At 38.6% G+C, this 25,614-nt stretch overlaps 1 protein-coding gene across 1 annotated transcript in view; it reads right to left on the bottom strand.

The window, feature by feature from the left end:
- The window catches only part of csmd2 (CUB and Sushi multiple domains 2), a 2,031,293-nt gene that overhangs the window by 239,050 nt on the left and 1,766,629 nt on the right, over positions 1–25,614 (bottom strand). Inside the window, exons 35-36 of the mRNA XM_063033882.1 lie at positions 21,834–21,958; positions 264–360 (exon numbers count right to left, since the gene is read on the bottom strand). Coding sequence (XP_062889952.1) covers positions 264–360; positions 21,834–21,958 — 222 coding nt within the window. The remainder of the gene's footprint in view (positions 1–263; positions 361–21,833; positions 21,959–25,614) is intronic.

The raw sequence follows: 25,614 nt of genomic DNA, 5'->3' as shown, positions 1-25,614 counted from the left end.
ATTTTGGTCCTAAATGGCTTACTATTCACTTTAGACAGTGACTTCTAGTTCTATTCTCTTTACCCGCTGTTAGAGTGAGGAGCTAGTATACTGGGCAAGGAGATAGAAAATTGGCCCAGTAGAAAAGGTGGTGTACATAAAGAATTGGTTTCCATATTTTAGCATTCCTGATTATATTACCCAAAAAATAAAGAATACTAGATCTGTTTCAAAATTCAAACAAATTTGCTGCTAATATGTTAACTTGTATAAGATCATATTACCTGAAAAACTGCCAAGCATTGTTGCAGTAATATCACCCCCATCAAAGACTTCCAGGGAGTCCCAGTTATGTTCTGTGGCAAATCTGATAACTTGAATCTGAAACCATAATTAAAAGCTGATTAAAAACTGCCCTTCATTATTTGATTACTGTAAGTACATTAACCATATTAGTCTGTCAGACAATGTATACAATGAGGGAAAGTAAATCGTGCAGAGGAATTTGGGAAGTTGCAACTTGCACCCTCAGCATATAGAAAGCCACAGAATAAAACTGATCAATATTCTTTACTAGATGGTATTAAAATGGCTCTTTCAAAAGGACCACAGGATGAATGCGACATGAAAAGAATTCCTGAATTAATAGAAGGTTATCTAAAATTTTACTTATGATAAGTTATTATAACAAAGTGTAGCATGGTTGAGACTGACATTGGAATACCTTGGCTGGATACAGCATGGAATAATGGGAATAATTCTGGCAGGAATGACCACGTGCCTCTGCCAGAGCCAGTCCTGATATATGTCTATGCAAACCATTGCACGTGAATCAGAAGATTTGGGGTCCAAGATTGCTTGAGGGACTTGAATATGAAAATCTCTAGTGACATTCCAGTGCAATGATGTGGAAACGCATTGTGGTTGAAGATATTGCCTTTTAGATTGAATGTTAAACCAAGGTCACATTTATAGTATCAGGTGGATTTAGAGTATCAAACTGAACTAATATAAAAAATTGAGTTTCTCTCTGTGCCTTGTAGTGCATTGGGTGGCAACATTGCCATTTCTTCTGCATTTGTCTGTTTTTTACTAGGCTGAGTTGCTAGCTCGATGCTCAACCCAGCATAGTGGGTGCAAGGAACCAGCTAGATTCGAACCTGGCACCACTTGTTTTGAAGTCCAGTGCAGATGCCACTGCGCTGCTGGCCGGAAATAGGCGGAAGAGTAGAGGTGTTATATCTAGTATCTGATTCTGTACGTCCCTTAAACTACACACGAGAACAGATTCTATCATCATCATCACACTGTTGTTTGTAGGTACTTACATGGATTAGCTGCATGGCTTATTGAATTAAGAACAGTGATTGTATTTCCAGTCTATTTCATTGGCTGTAAACATTTTGGGACATGTTAGGGAAATGGAAAGTGAATCTTTCATTCGTTTTCTTAACCATGCACAATCAGTTTCCACTGTGAGATTCTTTCCAGAGTCACATTGTACCGTCAAAGGTCCTTTGCACTAATGGGTCCGCACCAATCATCAAGCATAGATTTACACTAATCCAATAAAAGACATTTTCTAACCACGAACTCACCAAATAATCCAGTTAGACACCTGGGAGAATATAGAATGGCCAAACATTCTTCATACAGGTGATATTCAATAAATGAAAATGAATCTCAGGGTTGTATATGGTGACGTACATGTATTTTGATAATAAATTTGAACTTTGAAGTCGAAATTAAACAGGTAATTGTGGGAGTAAGTTAGCTCAGCTCTCAACTGTCTGCTAACTTCATTCAAGGAGCAGGACATACACTAAAATAACAAGTAGTGTGAGTCACCACTAGTTTCCCAGCTATACTTGATGAGAAGCATGTGCTGGAAAGTAGCAGTTCATTCACTTTTACAAGACTGATGGTAATGCATTTGTGCAGATGTGGGAATAGTTTTCCATCTGTTGCGTAGGGAGCACACGCAAGGGGTTCATGATAGGTTTGTCCCATTGAGACAGGGAAAGGATGGTAGGGTGAAGGAATCACAGTGGACAAGAGAAGTGGAACTTCTAGTTAAGAGGAAGAAGGATGTGTACCTAAGGTTCAGGAAATGAAGATCAGGCAGAGCTCTTGAGAATGATAAGTAGCCAGGAAGGATCTTAAGAAGGGATGTAGGAGGGCTAGAAGGGGACGAGAGGAGGCATTATTAGCAAGCAGGATTAAGGAAAATGTTTCATATGCATATGAAGAGCAGGATGATGACTAGACTGAGGGTGAGACCAATCATGGCTAAAAGAGGAAATGTGTCTGGACTCGGAGACAGCATAGAACAGACTAATACATTGGAATATGTCAACAGTAGGAAAAAGGATGTGCTGGAAATTTGTAAAACATTAGAATAAGTCTTTGGGTACGGAGGGGATATACCCCAGGTTATATTGGTAAACGAGGGAAGAGATTGCTGCACTTATGCAATGATCTTGCATCTTCACCAGCCACAGAAAAAGCACTGGAAGATTGGAGGATGGTAAATGTTATCCCTTTGTTCAAGAACTCACAGCAATCTCAGTCCTCTCCATCGGCAGCACAGCGGTGGAAGCCGCAAGCGCTTCCAAACTCCTGGCAGTTCACATCTCACGCAGCCTCTCATGGTCACAGTACACATTACACACAATCAAAAAAAGCTCACAAACACCTCTATTTTCTGGGGAGGCCAAAAAGAGGAGCTACAGATATGCCGGATCACTGCATAGCATGGAAACTGTACTCTGGCGAACAGGATAGCTCGACAATGGGCAGTCAAAACTTCCCAAAGTATCACCAGCGCCCGCCTACCCGCCATCAAGGAATTACCTATACAGAAAGGTTTCGGAAAAAGGCCAGCAACATCATAAAGGAGCCCATCCACCCTGCTCATGAACTATTTGTCCCACTCCCATCAGGGAGGAGGTTATGTAGTATCTATGCCAGGACTCCCAGACTCAAAAACAGTTACTTTTCTCACCAGTAAGATGGATCAACACCTCCTACTACTAACCCACCCCACCACACCCCTTCCACCAATACTTTGAATCTGACATCAGAGAAATGGGCTATTTCAGTCCATGAGATTCATGCCAACTGTGATTACTGTCTAAGCTAAAGTAATTTGCCTGCTTTAGGCCTCTATTGCCTTTCCTATCCAAGGACACATCCCAATGAAGGTACGTTTTTGGCTGTAAAGTTCTGTAGGACATCCTGAGGCTGTGAAAAGCACACTAAATGTGCAATTTTTTAAGTCATGCTAAGAGTCTGATCGACTCTTAATCTTGTGTTATTGACACAAATAAAACCAACAAATATTTTTAACAAAAGCTTATTGGAGGGTGCAAGTGGCTCCTGCAGGTAGAAATTCAAACAGCAAATGACTAAGTAACACCATTAGTTTTAAATCAATGCATATCTTTACAGCAATTTATATCCTGCAGTATTTTCTTTGAATTTGCTTTGGTTCAATGGATAGATCCTTCATGTGACACATTTTAATGAAGTTTTCAGAAAACTGATCCACAGCCTTTATGATCCACGTATCTCCTGAATAGTAGACTACTAAATAATAAATGTCTAATACAGAGGAAATGAAAAGAAACTCCATTCAATTACTATTACTTAATGGGATTTCCTTAGGTCCCACCAATACTTAAATAAAGGATAATTACAAATCAGTAGATACATCTACATCTTCAAGAGGTATGAACTCAAGAAGGCAGCATCCATAACTAAAGACCCTCACCATCTGCGACATGTCCTTTTCTCATTACCACCATTAGGGAGAGGTACAGGAGTCCAGAGACCCATTCTCAATAATTTAGGAACAACTTCTTCCCCTCTGCCATTTGAATGGTCCATGAGAACTATCTTATTATTCCTTCTTTGCAATGTTTATTTATTTTGCAATTTAGTGTAATTCTTATGTCCTTGCACTGGACCGTTGTTGCAAAATGACAAATGTCACGACAAAGAAGCCGGTGATAATAAACACAATTCTGACCCTATATCTCCAAAAGGAGGCTCATTCTAGAACTGGTAATTCCCTATTGTTCAAGCCTTGCCTTTCAGACTATGTACCCACCTCATCAACCTTCAATTGCATTGTTATTTTTTTTGTTCTGTTAGGTTGGAAGCATTCCAGAAGAATTGTAATAGAGGAACATGATTTGGTTTGTAGATCCTGTTCCACCATTCAGTTAGATCAGGTCAGGTGTATTCAGCTTCACCTTCTCAATCTCCCATTGTTTCTCCGGAGCGCCTTTATTCCAAAATATTTTTTGAACTTTCACTCAAATGTACTGTGATTGAGCATCTGTACCTGGGTTAGAGAATTCCATATCCTTTTGAATTAAGGAATCTGACCTCATTTCATTCCTGAATGTATAATCATTATTCTCAAACTATGCCAGAGATCCAAGATAGACACCTTATGCTCCACATCACTACGTTCATGAACAGCTACTTTCCTGACACCATCTTCTAGAACCTTACCTCTACCTGCAGAACCTTATCCCAACCTCAAAAATTGGACATTGTGGACCAGCTCTTACAATACCTGTCACATGTCTTCAGTGTGAGCTGATTTTACGAAATGCCAATAAAAAAGCTGAGCTCTTGGTTTTGCAGTCTTTTTTCTACTGTATGATGTAATATTATGTATAACTTACACTCAGTGGCCACTCATTAGATACCTCCTGTATGTAATAAAGTGGCCACTGAGCCTGTGTGTGTGGTCTTCTGCTGCCATAGACCATCCACCTCAAAGTTCAATGTGTTGTACATTCAGAGATGCTCTTCACTGCTGTAATGCATGCTTAATAGAGTTACTGTCACCTTGAACCAGTCTGCCCATTCTCCTCTGGCCTCGCTCACCAACAAGGCGTCTTCATCCACTGAACTACCACATACTGGATGTATTTTTATTTTCTCACCATTCTCTGGAAACTCTAGAGACTGTTGAGTGTGAAAATCCCAGGAGATCAACAGTTTCTGAGATACCCAAACCTCCTCGTCTGACACCAACAATCATTCCACGGTCAAAGCCACTTAGATCACATTTCTTCCCTATTCTGATGTTAGGTCTGGACCTTCTGATCACGGCTGCATATTTTTATGCATTGAGTTGCTGCCACATGATTGAATGATTAGGTATTTGCACTAAGGAGCAGGTGTACCTAATAAAGTGGCTACTGAGTGTATATTCAGTGTGTTTTCTATAGCTACTTGCCTGTGACGATGCTGCATTTTTTACTGTACAGTATTACACTGTACTTGTGTACAACACAATAAACTCAGATTGATTTGACTTCAGACTTCCTGACCAGAGAAGTGATTTTCCAACAGTAACCTTGCCTTGTTTCCTAGGGGTTAAGTGATAGCACAGACCAAATCTCGTTCAGTTTTGCCAGCAGTTCTGGCTGGAGCTGATTGTGCTCAGCTGTTTGAATGGCACTAAATCCTGGAATTCCACACGTGGGTTTCCAATGCTGAATTCCAGAACTGAGTGAGTGGCAGATGGTGTTTCATCTGTTACTTGGCTCACCGTTGGGTTTCCAGCTGTGGAATTTTCCGGCATCAGCCCTTACATCCTAGACATGGATTATGAGGCAAAGGAGAAAATGTGGCAAAGGAGAAAATTTTATTAAATTATTTTGATTTTGTTTCCTGATTAAGTTACATATATATTAATTTATTCATACCCAACTTAGATGCAGGTGTGCAGTGAATGAGGTGAAAACTCTGGGTCGTGGGTCTGAATCAACACAATCGTGCTCAGTAGGATGAGTTCTCATTATTTTGGATTCTAAGCAACGAGGGCCAGGTGAGCTGAATGTGTTTTCTTCAGGCAATCTCCTTAAGCTCCAGAGATATGGGAAATCTCAAGTTCATCTTCTGCTCTGAGGTGAGTTAGCGGCCAGATCAGTTAACTTTATTGTTCTATGCACCAGGGTGGAATGAAATTCCTTGCATGTGTGAAGCTTGTAGAGTAAACAGTGAAGATGCAAATAGCAAAGACAACATTAAAAACAACGATGACTGCAATCACAACAGAGTCGTGCAAAAAATAGCAGTGAGGGTGAGGTAGTGAGAGAAGAAACGCTGAAGTGACAATAAGGGACAAGGCAGAGTTAAGGATTCGGTTTCAGCTGCACAAACATTGTCACAAGGTGTATTTAACTTTATTATATTCTGGTTGGGAATATAGCTGGGGGAAGATCAACCAAGTTTATGATCCATTTGCTATCCCAATTTTTCCCTTGGGAAGCAGAAACTAGGAAAGAACATGAACAGACTAATAATGATGGCTATGAGGATAAATATTTTGCCATCACTTATTCTCAGATCGAACACATATCATATCTGTATATACTCATGGGAAAGTTGTGGGGGGACCTTTTTATAAATCAAAACATGCTTTATTTATAACTTATTCAGTAAATGCTATTGGTGCACATTTCTCAGCATCATTCTGTCATTCAATACACTTTCTTACTATGTGTCAAAGATTTTTGTGTTTTCTCTTTATACCATGCAGTTGTGAAGTATTTGAGAGGCTGTTAACACAGGGCCCAGTTACTCAGTACCATCATGAATGCCTATGGAGTTTAAATAGCAGGATTCATTTACTTCAGTAGACTGCTGGAGCAAACTGGATTACTTCTCTCCTCTGCAAGAGAATGCCTTCAGCTATACTGTCGGGGTATTACCAAGGAGATAAAACATGAGCCGACTTGCATTTATTTTTAGAAAAGGTAGATAACTAGATCATAATTCAGATGCAAGTAAGTCACTTCTATTAACAAAACAACTTTGACTTTGTCGTGTTGAGAATGCACCATGCCGCGCTTGAGCTGACGGCATTTGATTGTTCTTTATGTAAATTAATTCATTTATGAATAGTGAATAATTAATTTAGTTGAAGCAACTGTATTTGGCCTCCATACGTAAATAAAATGATATTATAATCTGTATGCCTACATTATGTCATTAAAAATCCAGCATACTTAAAAATTATGCAGCACATAATGAAACTGCAATTACTTCACAAACTTCTTAAGAGGAGTGAGGCCAATGATTATTAAAATTAGATACAATTTATTACCTGAATAATTGCAAACAAATTAGTGTATTTTAACACCTTATATTATTTTTTCATTAATATCATTAACAGTTAAATACCAGATTCCTGAGCAACCAGATGTTTATAAAACATCAGCAGCCTAAGTGTAATTCTCTACAGTATCAGGGAAGAATCTCTTGTAATATAATTTTTATTGAGTTTTCAAAAAGAATACATGAAAAGATAAAATCTACCCTCCCCCCTCCCCTTAACCCTCCCCCCCCATATATATAGTCCTACCTAAAAAGAAAAAAAGAGAGAAAAAAGAAAAGAACCGCCTGGATGTTGGAAGGTTTCCACATTGCTCCATGGGATTCAAAATAAATTTGGTATAATTATTCATTACTTTCCCCAAGGGACCAAGGTCTTTATCGGAGCACTTAAATATGCCATCCTATCTTTTGTAAATAAGGGTGCCAAATATTCAAAAATGTTACATATTTATCTCTTAAATTATAAGTAATTTTTTCGAGTGGAATAGAACTAGCCATTTCATTATTCCAACGATCCATACTTAAATACGAATCAGATTTCCAAGTAACTGCTATAGTCTTCTTAGCTACTGCCAATGCAATTTTTATAAATTCTTTCTGATATTTATTCAATTTAAGTTTCGGTTTTATCCCTTCAATATCACCTAATAGAAATAATACAGGGTTATGTGGAAGTTGAGTTCCAGTAATTTGTTCCAATAAGACTCTTAAATTTATCCAAAAGGGTTGAATTTTAAAACAAGACCAAGTAGAAGGGAAGAATCTCTTAGTTTTGCTACAGATGTTCAATATTATTCTGGAAGTGGCCATTAGTAGTCCTGACGAAGGGTCTCGGCCTGAAACGTCGACTGCGCCTCTTCCTATAGATGCTGCTTGGCCTGCTGCGTTCACCAGCAACTTTGATGTGTGTTGCTTGAATTTCCAGCATCTGCAGAATTCCTGTTGTTTGCGTTTAAATTAACTGTAGCCAACTGTTTGCATTAAATTAAATTTTGTAAAACATTGAATGAACGTTTGAACAGTTCAAAATGACAATTTAACTCTTTGTGGAGTGTCAGTATAAGATAAATCCAAAATTTGTTAATGTTTAATGTTTGTTGATAGCAGCTGTATTTTTTCTAAGTCTCAGGCACCATTGACATGAGGATACTTGTTAATGACTAAATGTCTGTCGGTCACTTTGAGAGATCGATGGATTCTTTCTTAGTGTTTGTCAATTTGGCTCAATGGTTTCTGTTTTGCATCTGGGCTAATCGCGTATATGGAATATTCATGTTCTTTTGGAATGTTAAGTCGAAAACATTGGCGGACTGATGGATACGGAGTGACAATTGAAGTATCTGATTGATTTATAAGTGTATGCTGCACACTGTGTTGATGAACATATGTATTGTTTGAATGAAAGAAACCAGGCTGAATTAATGGCATGAGAACAAAAGATCAAAGAGTTTGTCTTTCTCTGCGTGTCTCTTTACCCTTGTGGAACTCTTATTTATTGGGGTACCTTTCCCTGGGATCCTTGGACTTGACCTGGACTGGAAATCGTGATGGATGCCCAGGATCCAGAGGTGGTTACACGAGTGAGTCAAAATTTGGAGTTCCCCCTGATAACAGTGACAATCGCATGGTGACTAAAAATGGTAAGCCCTGAAATTTTTGTGGAAATTTTTGTGACCTACTATATAGTATATTGTGTGGTTTATTCATGCTTTCTATTTTATGATAATAAATTAGGCTCAAACTACTTTGTTGTGCTTGTACACTTTTTACCACATCTTCTGGACACTCAAATTGTTTGGGTCTGATCAACCCAGCCCATCACACCAACTTTTCAACACAGCACATGAGTGGGACTGGTGACCTGTCAGCCCTGAGCAAAAATTTCACACAGCACAGCAATCACTCTGACAACAGCCTTTCATCAAAACATTCTCTGCAATGCACTCACATGCATGTGGCCTGTCTTTCTAACATCACATTGTGGGTTCTATTTTCAACTGGATCACATGAGCATACTTTTTAAACTTCAACATGCAAAGTAGGAAATGTAAACGTAGTGGGCAATCAGAATACGGTTCCGCTGTGACCATTCCCCTCACCTGCAGGTATACTCTCTTGGATACTGTTGGGAGGGATGTTCTTTCAGGGGCTCGCAGCAGTTATCAACTCACTGGCTCTGTGACTGGTACTATGGAGCAGAGGGGAAGGGTACAGTCAGACAGGGCAATTGGTGATAGGATAGATACCATGATGGGTGTGTGGCATCCTGGTTGGCAGGGTGTAGAAAATTCCTGAGGGAGATGGTGAACTCCTAGAGCTCATTGTACACGTTGGTACGAGTGACATAGGCAGCATGAGGATAAGGTCCCGCAGAATGAGTATCGGGTCTATAACCAGGAAAGGAGTTTAGAAGCAAAGCCTCAGGGGTAGCGATCTTGAGATTACTCCTGATGTCTTGTGCTAATGAGGTCAGAACTTTGAAGGACAAACCAGAGGAGCTGGTGTACGAGTCAGGGATACAGGTTCTTGATCATTAGGATCTCTTTTGGGGTTGAGGCGACCTGTACAAAAGGGACGTTTTGCATTTGAACCAGAGAGGGACCCATATCCTTCTTGGGAAGTTTGCTAGTGCTACATGGGGAAGTGGGGAAGGGGGATGGGAGTTAAATTAGATTGGTGGGAGTGGGGAAAGTGAGGGTAGAACCGAACCGAAGGAAGTCAGGGGTTAAAGCAGTAGGCACCAAGAGCAATTCTAGTAATCAGGATAACCAGAGATACAGTAAAGAAAGGGAAAAGAATAATTAATTAAACTGCATTTATTTCAAGGCTCAAGGTTTGACAGGTAAAGTGGACGAACTCAGAACGTGTATTGGCCCTGTGACTTTGAATGTTATACAATAGCTATAACAGAAACATGGCTGAGAGAAAGGCAGGACTGGCAGCCCAATATTCTAGGACACAGATGCTACAGGCATGATAGAGATACAGGTAAGAGAGGAGGGGGTGTAGCCTTTTTTATAAGGTAAGATGTGGCAGAAATGACATTCTCAAGTTCAAAGTTCAAAGTACATTTATTATCAAAGTATGTATGCAGTATACAACTCTGAGATTTGCCCTTCCACAGACAATGATGAAACAAAGAAACATCACGGAACCCGTTCAAAGAAAACATTCAACAACCAATGCACAAAAATATTACAAATTGTGCAAACAGCCAAAAAAAACGAACAAAAACACAGACTATTAAACATTAAACCAGAGTAATTGAAATTTTCAGTTTTGTTCAGTTCATTTCAATTCTTCGACTGCAAGCTGCAGAACCTGTCTGTCCTGATCAAAATCACACAGAATAGCAATAAAAAATGACTGAGGTCATTTGGATAGAACTTAGAAACAAGAAGGGAGGGTCACTCTAGTGGGGCTGTATTATAGACACATACTAATCAGCAGGAACTTAAGCAGCAGGTGTGTAGATAAATTGGTCATTTTATAAAAGGGTTGTATTAGTAGAAGAATTTAACTGTCCCATTATTGGCTCAGCTACCCAGAGAGTTAAGGATCTAGACAAGATGGGATTTGTGAAAGTTTTCTATATAATAAGGGTCCTTATCAGGAGGGTACAATATAGGTCTTAGGGAATGAGCTAGGGTGAGTAACTGATGTGGCAGACAAGGAGCATTTTGGCTCAAGAGACCATAATTCTATTAGTTTTGAGACAGGACTGAAGAAGATAGGTCAGACCCACAGGTTATGGTCCTAAACAAGAGCAGGGCTAAATTTTTGGAAATTAGGCAGGATCTAGCTAAGGTTGATTGGGCGAGCCTGTTCAAAAGGAAAGGAAGAAATGCTAAGTGGGAGGCTTTTAAGTGTGTGATAGCAAGTGTCCAGGAGAAGCATGTTCCTGTTCGGGTGAAGGGTAAATCTGGCAGGTTTGGAGAACCTTGGATGACAATTGATGTTGAAGTCCTGTGAAAGAATACTGCTGAAAGTGCAAACTCTAATTAGTTTTTTTCAACTTATTCCTCGAATAGAGAAGTTGAAATGTAGTTTTTGTTAATTTTCTGTTTATAAACCCACATATGCTCAGTTAGCATCATTACTAGGGGGTTAGAACTAAAATAAGGATGCTCTTCTGTCTTCTGTCTGTCAATGTTGCTGGGAGTGAATTTCAAGTCACCATATTATAAAAATGTAGAGGTGAGGGAGAGGGTGAAGAAATTTACAAGGATGATGATAGGAGTATACTTATCAGGAAAAATTAAGCCAACTACCTCTTTTCTATTGAGGAAATGCATCTGAGCATGATCTGATAAAAAGGTCTTCAAATTGACAAAAGGTTTTGTCAGAGCAGGTACAAGAAGAATGTTCCCACTTGTGAGGAAGAGCATGATGAGGGATGAAAATGTTATTAGTGTAATATAACCCGCCAAGCAAGTGAATAGGGAATTCAAAGAAAATCCCTTTCCCTGAGGGGTGGTAAGAATGTGGAACTCACAACCATATGGAATGTTAGAGACAATGCAATTGAAAAGAGGCTGAACGTCACAGGAGGAAGATGCAGTAGGGAGCTATATTGATGAATTTAGTGAGGAAAGTTATCATGGTCATGTGTAGACATAAATACTGTCACAGCCTGTTAGGGCTCAATGGCCGCTGTACAATATATCCAAAGGAATGCGAAGTAGTTGCCTACTTTACAGCTCACAGAAGTTTCAATTCCAATAGCAGAAGAGCATACCATTGACTCAGGTCCCACATTTAATAAGGAAAACTGATGTCACAACTTGACTACCCATCTACAAGTGATGACCCTATGATAGAGAAGCTGTTACGCCTCCATCAAGGCATTCAACTTCTCTAGAATTTTTGTCCTCAAAGTTCCACCAGCAGTTTAACCCCACAGTGAGGTTAAACGGCACAGTGCCCAAAAACAAGCAACAAGGCCATTGACATAAGACTAAACCGAACCCTAAGCTTGCACGGTAGACAAACCAACAGCAAAGAGAACAATGAATAGCCGCACCACATTGCATGTTTGGAGCAAGACACTAAGGATGAATTTCTGCTCCAAAAGTGAGTATAAACGAGAGGAAATGATTGGTGAGAAACTATCAAGTTAGATACCTCAAGTGGCTAGTTGAGCTTCAAAGTGACACATGCACTATGGACGTAGTGATCATTTCCAATAAGTATACACAGCAGGCAGATCATGAAATCAATCACTGTATACACTGATGAAAAGGCATCACACCTATTCAAATCTGGCAGTTAACTGTGTATCAGAATCCACAGTCCATTTTCAAAGGTGCCAAGTTTAGTTCCTACCGATTTTAAAATGAAAAACTCCTCTTTCAACATGTTTATGATGAGGCTTGTTTAACTGTAGTTTTAGTATTTGTGACAGAAGAAATCTAACAAAAATGTACTGACTGCTTCAATGATAAGCCATCCTTGAAAAGGATCAAAATGACATTGGATGCTTCATCCAATGCAAATCACAATCCATTTCTGGTCATGCTTGTTCAATGTGTTGAAACTGCAGTATGTAAATTGTACCATTTCAATAATCTATGAAATTTCAGCTAATATAAAATCTGCAGCAAATTGCCAAGTAAAACAAATTTCAGAATAATCCACCCAGCTCAAAGATAAGAAAAGTGCAATTACTAGGATGGGTTGTACTACACTCGTCCTGGTAACCAGCAGAGAAAGAGGAACAGATAAGTTTAGAGGGTAGGTAGATCATGGAAAGATGTAAAAGTAACAGTGTTTACACAATGAGTAACTTTCATCATCATCATCATCATCATTTCATCATTATGTACCATGTCATCACACAGGTAATCCTGGTCTTTCCATGACTGTGATTGTCTTGGCAAATTTTTCTACAGAAGTGGGTTGCCATTGCCTTTTTCTGGGCAGTGCCTTTACAAGATGAGTGATCAAAACCATTATCAATACTCTTTAAAGATTGTCTGCTTGACAACAATGGTCACATATTCAGGACTTAGGATATGCACTAGATGCTCATACGACCACTTTAACTTCCCCAATAATGACAGTGCCAGAGGATGTCCAGGCAGGATGTATTACATAGAACCAGGAGGGTTTTTTGAAAGAATATGTGCATAATCCAACCAAAGGGCCATTCTAGACCTTGTATCGGGAATGAGCCTGGCTGGCTGATTAGAGTTTCAGTGGGAGAGCATCTTGGGAACAGTGATGATGAGTTTTAATGTAGTTGTGGTTTAAAATAAGATTGAACCTCAGGGAAATTGCTAAATTGGGGAAATGGTAATTGCAATAGTATAAGCCAGAAACCAGGTAGAGAAGACTGGGAATACTTGTTTTTGCTATCTGACATCTGGGAGCCATTAAAGGGTAACTGGTCAAAATTCGAGACCAGCTTATTCCTGTTAGGAAGAAAGTCATGAAAGGCAAGTTTCAGAATCATACATGCAAGAGGGATTGTAAATTTAGTGAAAAAAGAAAAGCAAATACGGGGTTTTGGAATTTGAAATCAAGGCTCTTGTTGAAATATAAAGGAAGCTGGAAAGAATATAGATGGGAAAATATGAGGTCTAAAAGAGGTTTAATGAAAATCCCTAGGACCTATTGTACAATAGATTAAAAGCAAGAGGGAAGCCAGGTAAAAGGTAGGACCACTTACGAACAAAGGAAGAAATTTATACAAGGACCCAGAGTAAGTAGGTGAGCTATGGAATGAGTACTTTGCATTATTATTCACCAAGGGGAAGGACATGGAGGGCACTGAGATTGGTTGGGGGGTGGTGGTGTATGTTGACATTCTAGAGTATTTTGATATCAAAAAGGAAGGTGTGTTGTGTCTCTTGAAGAACATTAAGGTGGATAAATCCCTAAGGTCTGATGGAATCTAACCCAAGATACTGAGGGAGGCAAGAGAAGAAAATGCTGGGGTCTAGACAAAAACCTTAATATTCTCTTTAGCCAGAATGTTCCAGAGGATTCAGGATTACCTAAATTTGTTCCTTTGTTTAAATAGGCCAAAAGGGATAATCCTGCCAATTATACACCAATGAGTGGTAAGAAAATTATTGGAGAAAAATGTTAGAAATAAAGTTTACTTACATTTGAAAAAGTATAGGTTTATTAGCTTTGTACAGGGAAAGTCAGGGATTATTAGCTCCGTACAGCAAAGGTCAGGTCTAACAACTGTGAGTTTTTCGAGGAGGTGATGAAGATACTGTAACTGATGAGGGTGGGGCAGTGGATGTCATCTACATGGACATCAATAAAATATTCAACATAGTCCCTCCTGGTAGATTGATGCATAAGATTAAAGAACATGATGATTTTGTAGATTGGGTACAAAACTGACTTGGCCATAGATGACTGTGGGTAGTTGTAGAGGAATGTTACTTTGATTTTTGGTCTATAATCAGTGATATTCTACAGATGTCAGTGTTAAGATCTCTATTGTTTGTAATATACATAAAGTATTTGAACAAAAATGTTGGAATGCTGATCAGTAAATTTAATAATAATATTAATAACTTATTTATAGAGCACTTTTCACACAATGTAGTTCAAAGTCCTTTACAACTTGATTACGTGCAAATATGAAAATAAAAGACAAACAGATGTTTCTATGTAGGTTCTCAGTCATCCAGGTCATTGTATATCAAGCAGTAGTAAATCAAGGCAACTGGACTTGCTGCATTGTCTAGAAGATGATCTACCACTCATCTGAGAGGCTTCTTCAGTTCTAATCCATGGTAGGTAGTTTTCCGGCTTATTGACTGTGAGTTGTTTAAAGGTAAAGCAATCACATACCTACAGTAGAGTCCTAACATCTCTACCCCGGCATCTCCACAACAGTTCACACCTCCATTCATGCAAAGAAACAAAGGTAAGGTGTGACGAGAATACACATAAAATTAAGATGTTTGCTGGCCTGGGTTAGCATCAGTGGCATCAGCAGTTGGTCTGCCACCTGTCCTCAGGGGAAGGAGAGATAAGGAACAATGAAGCAGCATCTGGAGATGTGTAATGAAGGGACGGGAGAGAGAGCTGTCTGGAGCGGCTCCCCCTTTGAACCCCGAACTGTTTGGAGTGATGGACAGGCGATCTGGAGATGTGTAATGAAGGGACGGGAGAGAGAGCTGTCTGGAGCGGCTCCTCCTTTGAACTCTGAACTGTTTGAAGTGATGGACAGGCGATACCCCAGCAGGGGGATAAAAAGGGACAGGTTCGCTAAGGCAGGACACACGACACCCGAAGTAACGAGACCCTGGAAGTGGTGCGCCTCTCACGAGTCGGTGGGAAGTACCGGACCTTAAACGCACAGGGTGGAAAAGTACGATCAGCGGGAACCCGGTGTGTGTCCACCCTCGCTTGGGTGCCGGGTTCACTGCAGAGGATCGACCGCATCTGGAGGAGGGGTCACAGTCGGTGACCTCAGGTGACATCACCAAGGACCTGCCCGAAAGCTGCTTGTGAGCAACATCGCCGGTCTGTGAGTGGAAGCCGTTTCTGAATGATCAGTCGTTCTCTCTCTCCCTCCCCCCACGTTGTCCATCGCCATGGCAACGATTACTGCGAACTGAACTATTAAATTGGACTGAACTTTGTGTCACTTTGAAATTGGTCATTTACCCCTAGACAATGATAGAGCTTGATTGATGCTGTTATCTTAATTCTGTGCACATGTGTGTTTATCATTGCTGAACTGTTGCATTTATTATCCTTTCGATTACTGTGTTGCTTGTTTCTTTAATAAAACTTTCTTAGTTCTAGTAATCCAGACTCCAACTGAGTGATCCATTTCTGCTGGTTTGGCAACCCAGTTACGGGGTACGTAACAAAGGCTAATGGCCCTCTCATTACCTCTATGACTCTTAATGACACTCATGTGATTGCTATACCTTTAAGCAACTCACAGAGTTTATAAATTGGAAGACTGCCCATCATGGATTAGAACTGATGAAGCCTCTTGGATGAGTGGTGGAATAACTTCAGGACAACACAATAAGTCCAGCTGCCTTGATTTACTATTGCTTGATATACAACAGATGTTACTTAAATGCAAGATTAAATAAATAGGTTTTGTGCTTATAGTTTTAGGTATTGAGTTCCAGTTTAGGAACATAGTTTTAAAAAGCTGACCTGCCAGTTATCTTTTGGGGAAATAGTTCAAATTTAAGTGTCCAGTTTAAATTTAAGAAGACCTGAGAGCTTGTGAAGGATTATAAAACATAAGTGAGACTGTGATGTTCTCTGGTCTGAGACTCTGAGAGATTTAAAAACACTTTAAAAATAAGAGAACTTCAAAAATAATTCTAAAAGATACAGGAAGTCAATGCAGAGTAGTTAGGACATGAGTGAAATGCTCCTTCATCCTGGTTATTGTTAAAAATGTAGTAGCAGTGTTCTGAATGAGTTGAAATGTGTAAATAGATTGCTTTGGAAGACCAGTTAAAAAGTGCATTGCAGAAATCTAGTCTATTCAATATAAAGGTGTGAATTAATATTTCATAATCATTACATGACAGAAACAGATTTTACTCTTTGTTTCAATCTTACTGAGTTCTGAATTAGAAAAGCTTGTAAATCTTGACATGGTTGACCTTTTCTATGAGATTGGCTATTGAGGTTATCAGTATCTGAAGCTATACTATCACTAATTGAAGTAATATTTTTGTTAAAAATATTGCAAATTCCTCACGTTTTGTGGCAGATGCTTAGCTTAAGACATTATATGTTAGCGCAAGGTTCAACAATCAGTTTATAGCTTATGAGAATATTCTTGACTCGTTGCTATTCTCTAATGATCTTGGAGAAATGGGCTCTTCTTGCAAAGCATGAAGCAGCAACCAAGGAAAGTCTACAGAAAACATTAAAATTTGGTAAAGATGTGGACAGTAAGGAAGGCTGTCAAAGGATACAGCGCAATATCAATCAATTGGAAATATGGGCAAGAAGTGGTATATGAAATTTAAACCAGACAAGTGTGACGTTTTATTTTGGAGATCTAATACAAGAGGAAAGTGCACAGTAAATGGAAGGGTGCCTATCAGGGATCTTGGGGTGCAAGTCCGTAACTCTCTGAAGGTGCTAACACAAGTGGACTGAATGGTAAAGAAGGTGTACTGAATATTTGTTTTTATTGGTCAGGACTGTAAACATAAGAGTTGAGAGGCCGTATTGCAGCTATATAAAACTTTGTTGCATTGTATGGGTAGAAGGTTATGATTAGTCATGGAGCTGCGAGTGATGGGAATCCAGGAAGTGCCGCAAGACTGTTCTGATTGGACATTGGGAAAACACACACAGAGGAAGAATTAAAGTGTGCTAAAGAACCAGGAGATCTTGGATACAGAGATACAAATCACTAAATATCAACACTAATATGATAAAGCAAAGCATGAGTTACTTTGTATGGAATGTTGAAAGATGAGGTGATGACCTGATAGAAGTTTATAATATTATGCCATGTCATATGACATAGGCGATCATGGTCTTTCTATGCAAATTCTTATACAGAAGAGTTTTCCCATTACCTTCTTCTGGGCAGTGTCTTTCCAAAGCGGGTGACCCCAAACTTTATCTATACTCTGCAGAAATTGTCTGTCTGGCATCAGTGGTTGCATAACTAGGACTTGTAATGTGCATTATCTGCTCATGTGCACTCATGACTTCATGTGACATTGACTGAGGGGCTAAGCAGGTGCTACACATTGCCTAAGGCCGACCAGCAGACTAGCAGAGGGAAAGAGTGTCTAACATCTCCTTTGGTAGAAACCTATCTCGACCCCGCCACCTATTTTTGACATTTCTCAGGGAAGAAATGTCAAAATCAGGAGGACATGCATTGAAGTTGAGAGGGGTAGATTCAAAGGAATTAAATTAATTAAAATAGAAATTTACTCTAAACTGAGGAAAAGTAAGCAACAAATCTATCAAACTTACTTTTTTAATGAAAATTGATAGTCCAATCAAATGAAGAAAGCTACATTAAATGCTTCCATTCTGGCTGGGGTCAAGAGGAGGGGCCTGATACAAAGAGCATCTAGATTCTTAGGCTCAGCAACCTACACAATGCTCTGAGCCTCAATGGTGAGTTCCGAGGTATGAAGTATAACAGAAGTTTCAGTGGTAAGGTCTCTGGGTAAATTTATTTGCCCCACCACTCATGTCAATGGGGACTGAGGTCTACGAATCAGAGAATAAAAGGGAGGGAATTTTTAAATTATTTCAGTTTTTTTTGTTTATCTACACTTGCTGAGATTTTTTTCTCCTTGTTACAAAGTATAATTTCGATATTTTTTAAATAAAAATTTAAGTTTGTTAAATATATCTCAATAGAACACAAAAACCAGGAATTGAAAAGATATAGAAAGGACAAGGACAATATAGAAAAAAATATAAAAAGGATATAGTTGAAAAGACTAGAAAGGACAATTTCCAGAAATGTCATGTTGGCCAATGAGTTCTTCAGACAAGCGGCAGAATGGGATAGTGCATTGGGACTCATTTAAGGATTTTCAGAAAATGCCTCCTGGGTTACTACGTATTGCAATTATGTCTCTTATCAATATATTTAGTCACAAGACAAATATAATACTGTAGTGCACAACAATGTATAGGAACAAATTGTAAAATGGATAAATGTGATCACAGTCTGAGAAATGGTGAAAGGGCTGGGACCAGTCATTGATGAACTACACTCGGGAAATTAAAAATAAAATTGTGAAATCAGTGAAAAACGTCAAGTTAGGTAAGGATAGCAGGGTAGTACTCTGAGGAATTTTAGGGAAATATTAACAAGCAAACACAGAAGGACTAAATAGAAATATATACACACCAGTGTCAATCTAGAAATGAATAATAAAAAAAATCAATGGCCAGGAAAAATAGTGGAATTTATTTCTTGAAGAGTAGAACTGAAAGCAGAAGACATGCTGAACGTAAAAAAAATCATTTGGTTAGACTCTTCTTGGCACACAATGCATAGTAATCAAAGAATAAAAGCCAGCAAATGCTAGAAATCCGGAAAAATAATAGGAATACCTGAAAATGCTAAAGTTGGTAATTTAAATTTATACCCTGTGATTAAGCATTCTTTACAAACTTGGCTCCAGTTCTGTAATTTTTTTCATCTTAAAAAATTTAAACTTTGTAGTTTATCAAAATTACTTTTTTTAAGCCTTTGAGCGATCCAATTTTTTTACTTTGGAAAAATAAAGGTATTAATTCTTTGTTGGATTTATTTAAAGATAGACTGATGTCTTTTGAACAATTAGTTGATAAATATTCTCTTTCATACTCTCACTTTTTACAATACCTTCAAGTTAGTCATTTCTTACAAAAATATTTAAGTAATTTTCCTTACATATTGGATGCCGACCCATTAGATACTATTATGAGTATCAACCCTTTAATGAAGGGTTCCATTGGAAGAAATTATAATTTACTATTACACTGGGATAAGCATCCTTTATTTAAGATTAAACAAAATTGAGAAAAGGAACTTAATTTGACTTTTATGATGGAGGACTGGACACAGATTCTGAAGCTGGTTAACTCTTCTTCGATCTGTGCTAGTCATTCACTGATTCAATTTAAAATTGTACATTGTTACTATTTGACGAAGGAGAGATTGTCTAAAATGTTTCCTAATGTTGATAGTTATTGCAATAGATGTAAAACTGAGATAGCTACACTGACACAGATGTTTTGGTCCTGTTCTATGCTGGAACAGTTCTGGAAGTCAGTTTTTTCTACAATTTCTAAGCACTTAAAATTAATTTACAACCTAACAAATTAACTGTGCTTTTTGGAATAATTCCTCAAACTATCCGCGGTATCTCTTTTTTTGACCAACATGTTATTGCATTTGTCACATTGATAGCTAGGAGGGCCGTTTTGTTGAAGTGGAAGGATATATCGGCTCCCATTTTGTCACAATGGTCCTCTCAAGTGATGCTATGTCTTAGTTTGGAGAAAATTAGAAGGCGAACCTTTGAACCTATGTTTGATTTTGAGAAAAGATGACATTCATTAGCTTGTTACTATCATTTGAGTTAATTGATAGATTTCCTCCACTATCTAATTGTAAATTTTTGGTACTTTTTTTTTCTTGCTGGTGGTTTGATGTTTATCTTTAGAAGCTTTTTGTATGACGCATGGCTCTGGGGTTGAACACCTAATGGGTTTTTTTTCACTTTTCCTTGCTTAGTAGGGTTTTTTTCTCATTTTTTGGTCACCAAAATTTTTTCAATCTTTAAAAAGATGATTTTTTTTTCCTTGAGACATTATAAGTGTTACCTACTTCGATGTATTCTTGTTAATTTTGGGTAATAATAATAAAAAGATTTGAAAAGAAAAAAGGAATACCTGAAAATACTCAGTAGGTCTGACATTGTTGAAAGACAAGGAGGAAGTAAATGCTTCAAGTCGATTATACTTCATTTCTACTGAGAGAGCTTAAATATCAAGTGAAGTTGCAGAGAAGGTGGAATTGTAGGGTAATGTAAATTCTGGAAGTGTACATAATTCACAGCCACTAACATTGAATTGAATTGACTTTGTTTCTTACATCCTTCAGATACAGGAGGAGTAAAAATCTTTAAGTGAGTTGTGGTCCACTTTACGAGGCTGGTCTGTCGTGATGACGTAATTATGCAAGGTTATTTTATTGCACTTTGTGTTCAGTGTTTTATACTACAATAAATGTGTTGCTAGAGGTTTTCTTAAACATAACAATGACTCCACCGTTTTGATTTGTGAAAACCTACCGACTAGTGGAAAGGATGAAAGAAATGATTGTGGTGAACAGAGAGCAAGAGAAACTAAAGCAAGAGATTATTTTTCTTTCGCAGATATTCAGCTGAAAAAGACTGGTGACTTGTTCACCATAGTGAGGAGTCTGGAGAAGGTGTAAGCAAAAGAGAGAGAGAGGGAGAAAATAGAAGTATAAAACGTTACATTTGCTAGAAATATGGGACAAAGGATAATGTTGGAATATATTCAGTATGTAGCCAACATTTGCAGAAACAAAAAAAAAATTGAGCTTATCTTGGGGATTGCTGATACAAATTGGAAGCTTTGAGTATCTGAAACTAACTCGCTGTTGGACTCAGTGACGATAGTTCAGGTTTACAGTATATGAATAGGAGGCCAGATGCTCTGAAGAAGATATAAACAGTTTTGCTAGAATGATTAAAGAACTGAGACAGAACAAATATGCTGTGAAAGTGTAAGACCTGAGGGATGGACAGATAAAAGTCTTTAAGTTTCTGAAAAGATTTGACAGGGTGAGCATAAAGCTTTCCAGTTGCAGTTCAGATGAAATAAAAACTATAGGCTATATTAGCCATTAATAAAACAAGCAAAAAATTTAAGAGGAATGTAACATTTAACATGGTAGAATCTGAAAACTGTTGCAAGTCTAACAGAGACAATGTGCATGGAGACATTCAAAAATAAAGCCAGCACCAGATAGGCCTGATGGATTTAAAAAAGGACATAAAATCCTTGCAGTATTTAAGTACAGAATGTCTTGTTAAGGGCAAACAGTATTTTTTTGGAGGCTGTAAACAGTTGTAAACATTTTAGTGAACATGTTAGGACAGAACTCAAAGTGTGCTGATTTATAAACAGTGGGCAGGTTCATGCTCGTGTACTTCAAATCAATTGTCATTTGTCCTTTATACAATATTAATAAATACCTGTATGCCAGCTCCTTCGGGGACCGTGATTTTCCATAAACAGTTCAGGCTGTTATTATAAGGAGCAGGAAACCCTGGTGATAGAATTGTGCCCTTTCGTTCAGTGAGATTTCCTCCACAAGGAACTGGAAAAAAGATTAACAGTTTTTATTAAGATTGACAATGAAGACAAATATGTCTCTCATGCACAGTTAAATTTGGTTTTATATAGATGTAATTCAGTTGTGATCATAAATCGCAGAACCAGGTGATATCCCTATTAAGTGTTTTACTGCTTATCAGATAGAAGATCCAAAATAATGCAATCATATTGTTACAAGTATATATATATTAATATATAATTACCTCTTGTCAATGAGTGGCCTTCAATTATGTTTTTGTTTCCATGTAAAGAACAGCCTACACTCCCCATGACATTTTACAAGAAATAATCTGTCAGAGCTGAGCAAAAAGCCCTTTCATTGCAGATATTACCTACTGAGATAATAAGAATTATTTATAGATCAGCTCTGTCCAACTACTGGACAAATAATGTTTTGCAAGTCTGTGTCAGAAACAAGAAATCTAGTTAAATAAATTAACATCAGATGAGAAAACAGCATTCACAAGATTACACAATTTTCTTCCAAAGTGCAGTCGTACTTTATGTCACTTAGTTCTATAAATGTTCTGTCGGGTGAGTCTTCACGTGGAATACTTTCTACTATATTAGGTTTTACATCAGTGAAATGGAGGGAAGATGCTTAAGTGGTAGTTGAAGAATGTAGGTTTCAACAAAAAGATCAGCAGTCTGGGGAGATGGGCTAACAAGATCACTGCCAAGGGTTGAAGTGCAATCATTAAGACGAATGCCTGGCAAAAAGGTGGTGTGTGCATTAGACTTTCTGCCAGCAGCACAGAAAGAATTGGTCTCTATAAATGCCATTGAAGGGAGTTCTAAGGCTCTGGCACAGACCTGCTCCAGTGTGCATGGCTCTACATTGTTTATGTGTGCCCTGTACTCAGTACAAAGTTCTTAGGGTGCTTTTGTGCAAATGCGAGGAGAAGCAAAACCTCATTTCAGGAAGTAGATAATCCCGTCCTGATGTTGCAGTACCCAACAGAATCTCTTGGCTCATATTTTGATATTTCTTAGGAAATGGAAACATTCCATACAACTAGTGTGAAACAATAATAATGACAATGTTTTCACATTTTAAACAGGACTTCAACCATGTCACTTTGAAGGGCAGGGTTCTCATATGATTTGGTGTTTTATGATTTATTTCCATTTGAAAACATACAAAGTAGCAACAGTCTATTCAACTCCTGGTATCTGTTCCACAGTCTAATACAAAACACGTCTTTATCTCAAATCCACTTTCATGCCTGATCTCCATATTCAACGGTTACCTCAGTGACAAAACATCTGGCAAGTTGCAGCAATGAGTGTATTGAAGGTTTAAGAATTCACAACTCTCTGGAGTAGATTTTCAAAGATTCATAGCGCAATCCTCTACATACAGAATCTTCTCATCTCATTTCTAAATAGTTGGTCCTTTCTCCCACGGATACATTCACCAGTTGAGATTTTCTGCCCTGAGAAGACAGGGTTTTCCTGTCAATTCTGTCAGTCTCTCTCAGAAGTTTGTATATTTGAATGAGATCACCTCTCATTCTTTGAATTTCAGTGATTTTAGATTATTCATTCCTCTTCGGACAAACTCCCTATTGCAGGAATCAATCTACATTTCACTGACTCCAAAGCAGGTACTTTACATCCAGCTAAGCCATTTATGTGCAATGTGTGAATGACCATTTTGCTTCAGTGAGCTAAGGTCTATAACACTGGGGGCTCATCAGCTGGCATTGCCCACTTTCCTTCATGCAGTGCAGAATACACAAAGGGAAATGTAGAGGTGGGTTCGGGGAAAAGATGGGATGCCAGCTGCCGGGGACATAATTACAGCCTTGTAATGCATGGAGCATGGAATATTGGAATGGCTAACTAGACAATGAGTACCTAAAAAGGATCTGTTGTGGGGCGGGGGGGAGGAGATTTCGGGAAAATATTGACACATGATTGAGATTGGCACATTGCAGAATCAGAGAAAAAGTCACAGAATTATACAGCATGAAAACCTGTCGACCCAACTTGTCCATACCAACCAAGCTGCCTATCTAAGCTCATTCCAATTGACAGCAGTTAGCACATATCACTCTGAATCTTTTTTTCTCCAGATACCTGCTCAAATGTTTTTTTAATTTTGTTTTCAACAAACCTCCTTTGGCAGTTTATTCCACATGCCCACTAGCTTCTGTGTGGAAAAATGTGCTCCTCAAATCCCTTTGAAATCTTTCCCTTTTCACCTTACATCGACTGTATGCCTTCTGATTTTAAACTCCACAAATACAAAGAGGTAGGGCATTTTTAAGGTCAAGATCCTTAACAGTGTTGCTGAGCAGAAAAGCTTTGGAATCCAAGTCCATAGCTCCTTGAAAGTAGCTACTCAGACCACTAAGGTGGTTAAGATGGCTTATGGAATGCTTTCTTTTATTAGTTGAGGCATTGAGTTCAAAAGTCAAGGGGTCATGTTGCAACTTTATAAAATTCTGGCTAGGCCTCAGCTGGAGTATTGCGTACAGTTTCGTTCTCCCCACTAGAGGAGGAATGTTGAGGCTTTGGAGAAGGTAATCATCTATTGCACCATGATCTTGTCTGCTTTAGAGGGTATGTTGCTATCACGGGAGGCTGGATATACTTGAGATGTTTTCTCTGGAGAGTTGGAGGCTGAGGGGAGATCTGTTGTTTACCAGATTATGAGAGGTTTAGACCAGAGTGGACAGAGAGTATCTGTTTCCCAGGGAAGAAATGTCTCATACCAGAGGGCATGCATTGGAGTTGAGAGGGGGTTGGTTCAAGTGGGATATAAGAGGTGATTTTTTTTTTTACTCAGTCTGTTTTCCTGGTATGGTGGTAGAGGCAAATACAATAGAGACTTTTAAGAGACGTTTGGGTAGGCACAATGATGTAAGGACGATAGAGAGATACAGACATGTTGCAGGTAGGAGGAATTAGTGTTTGGGTGTTTTTGATTTGGTTTTTAGCTAGTTCAGCACAGCATTGTGAGCGAAAGGATCTGTTCCTGTGCTGGAATGCTCTGTTCTATTAAGGGAGAAATATTGCGACTATCTACCCAATCAATGCCTCTCTTTATATTCTAACCCTCTGTAAGATCATCCCTCAATATCTTTCATTCCAGAGAAAATGATCCCAATCTATCTAATCTCTCTTTATATTTTAAGCCCTGGAGTCCAAACAACATCATTGTCCATCTTTCGTTCAATTACATCCTTCCTGGTGTATGGCAACCAGAGCTACACACAATTCTCCAACTGTGGCCGAATTATTGTTTTGCACAACTGCAACATGATGTCCCAAATCCTGTATTCAATGCTAAGGCCTATGAAAGGAAGTATCCCATATGACCTCTTTACCACGCTGGCTACCTGTGCTGCCACTTTCAGGAGCTATGTACTGGTACCTCTGGTTCTCTCTGTTCAATAACATATTCCAGGCCCTGCCATTCACCGAGTATGTCCTGGCCTGGTCCAGCTTCTCAAAATGCATCACTTCATACTTGTCCAAATTAAATTCCCCACTTACCCCTCTTTCCAAGTTGATCAATATCTTGTTTTAAACTTCAACCTTCTTCAGTGTCTCTTACAAAAAAAATAGAAAGTAAATACTATCCTTCATTTAATACTAATTACTACACCAGGAACAGTGGGATACGGCGTC

The sequence above is a fragment of the Mobula hypostoma genome, chromosome 26, assembly GCF_963921235.1.
Source record: "Mobula hypostoma chromosome 26, sMobHyp1.1, whole genome shotgun sequence".
Taxonomy (NCBI): domain Eukaryota; kingdom Metazoa; phylum Chordata; class Chondrichthyes; order Myliobatiformes; family Myliobatidae; genus Mobula; species Mobula hypostoma.
This window is presented reverse-complemented; position numbering and strand designations above follow the sequence as displayed.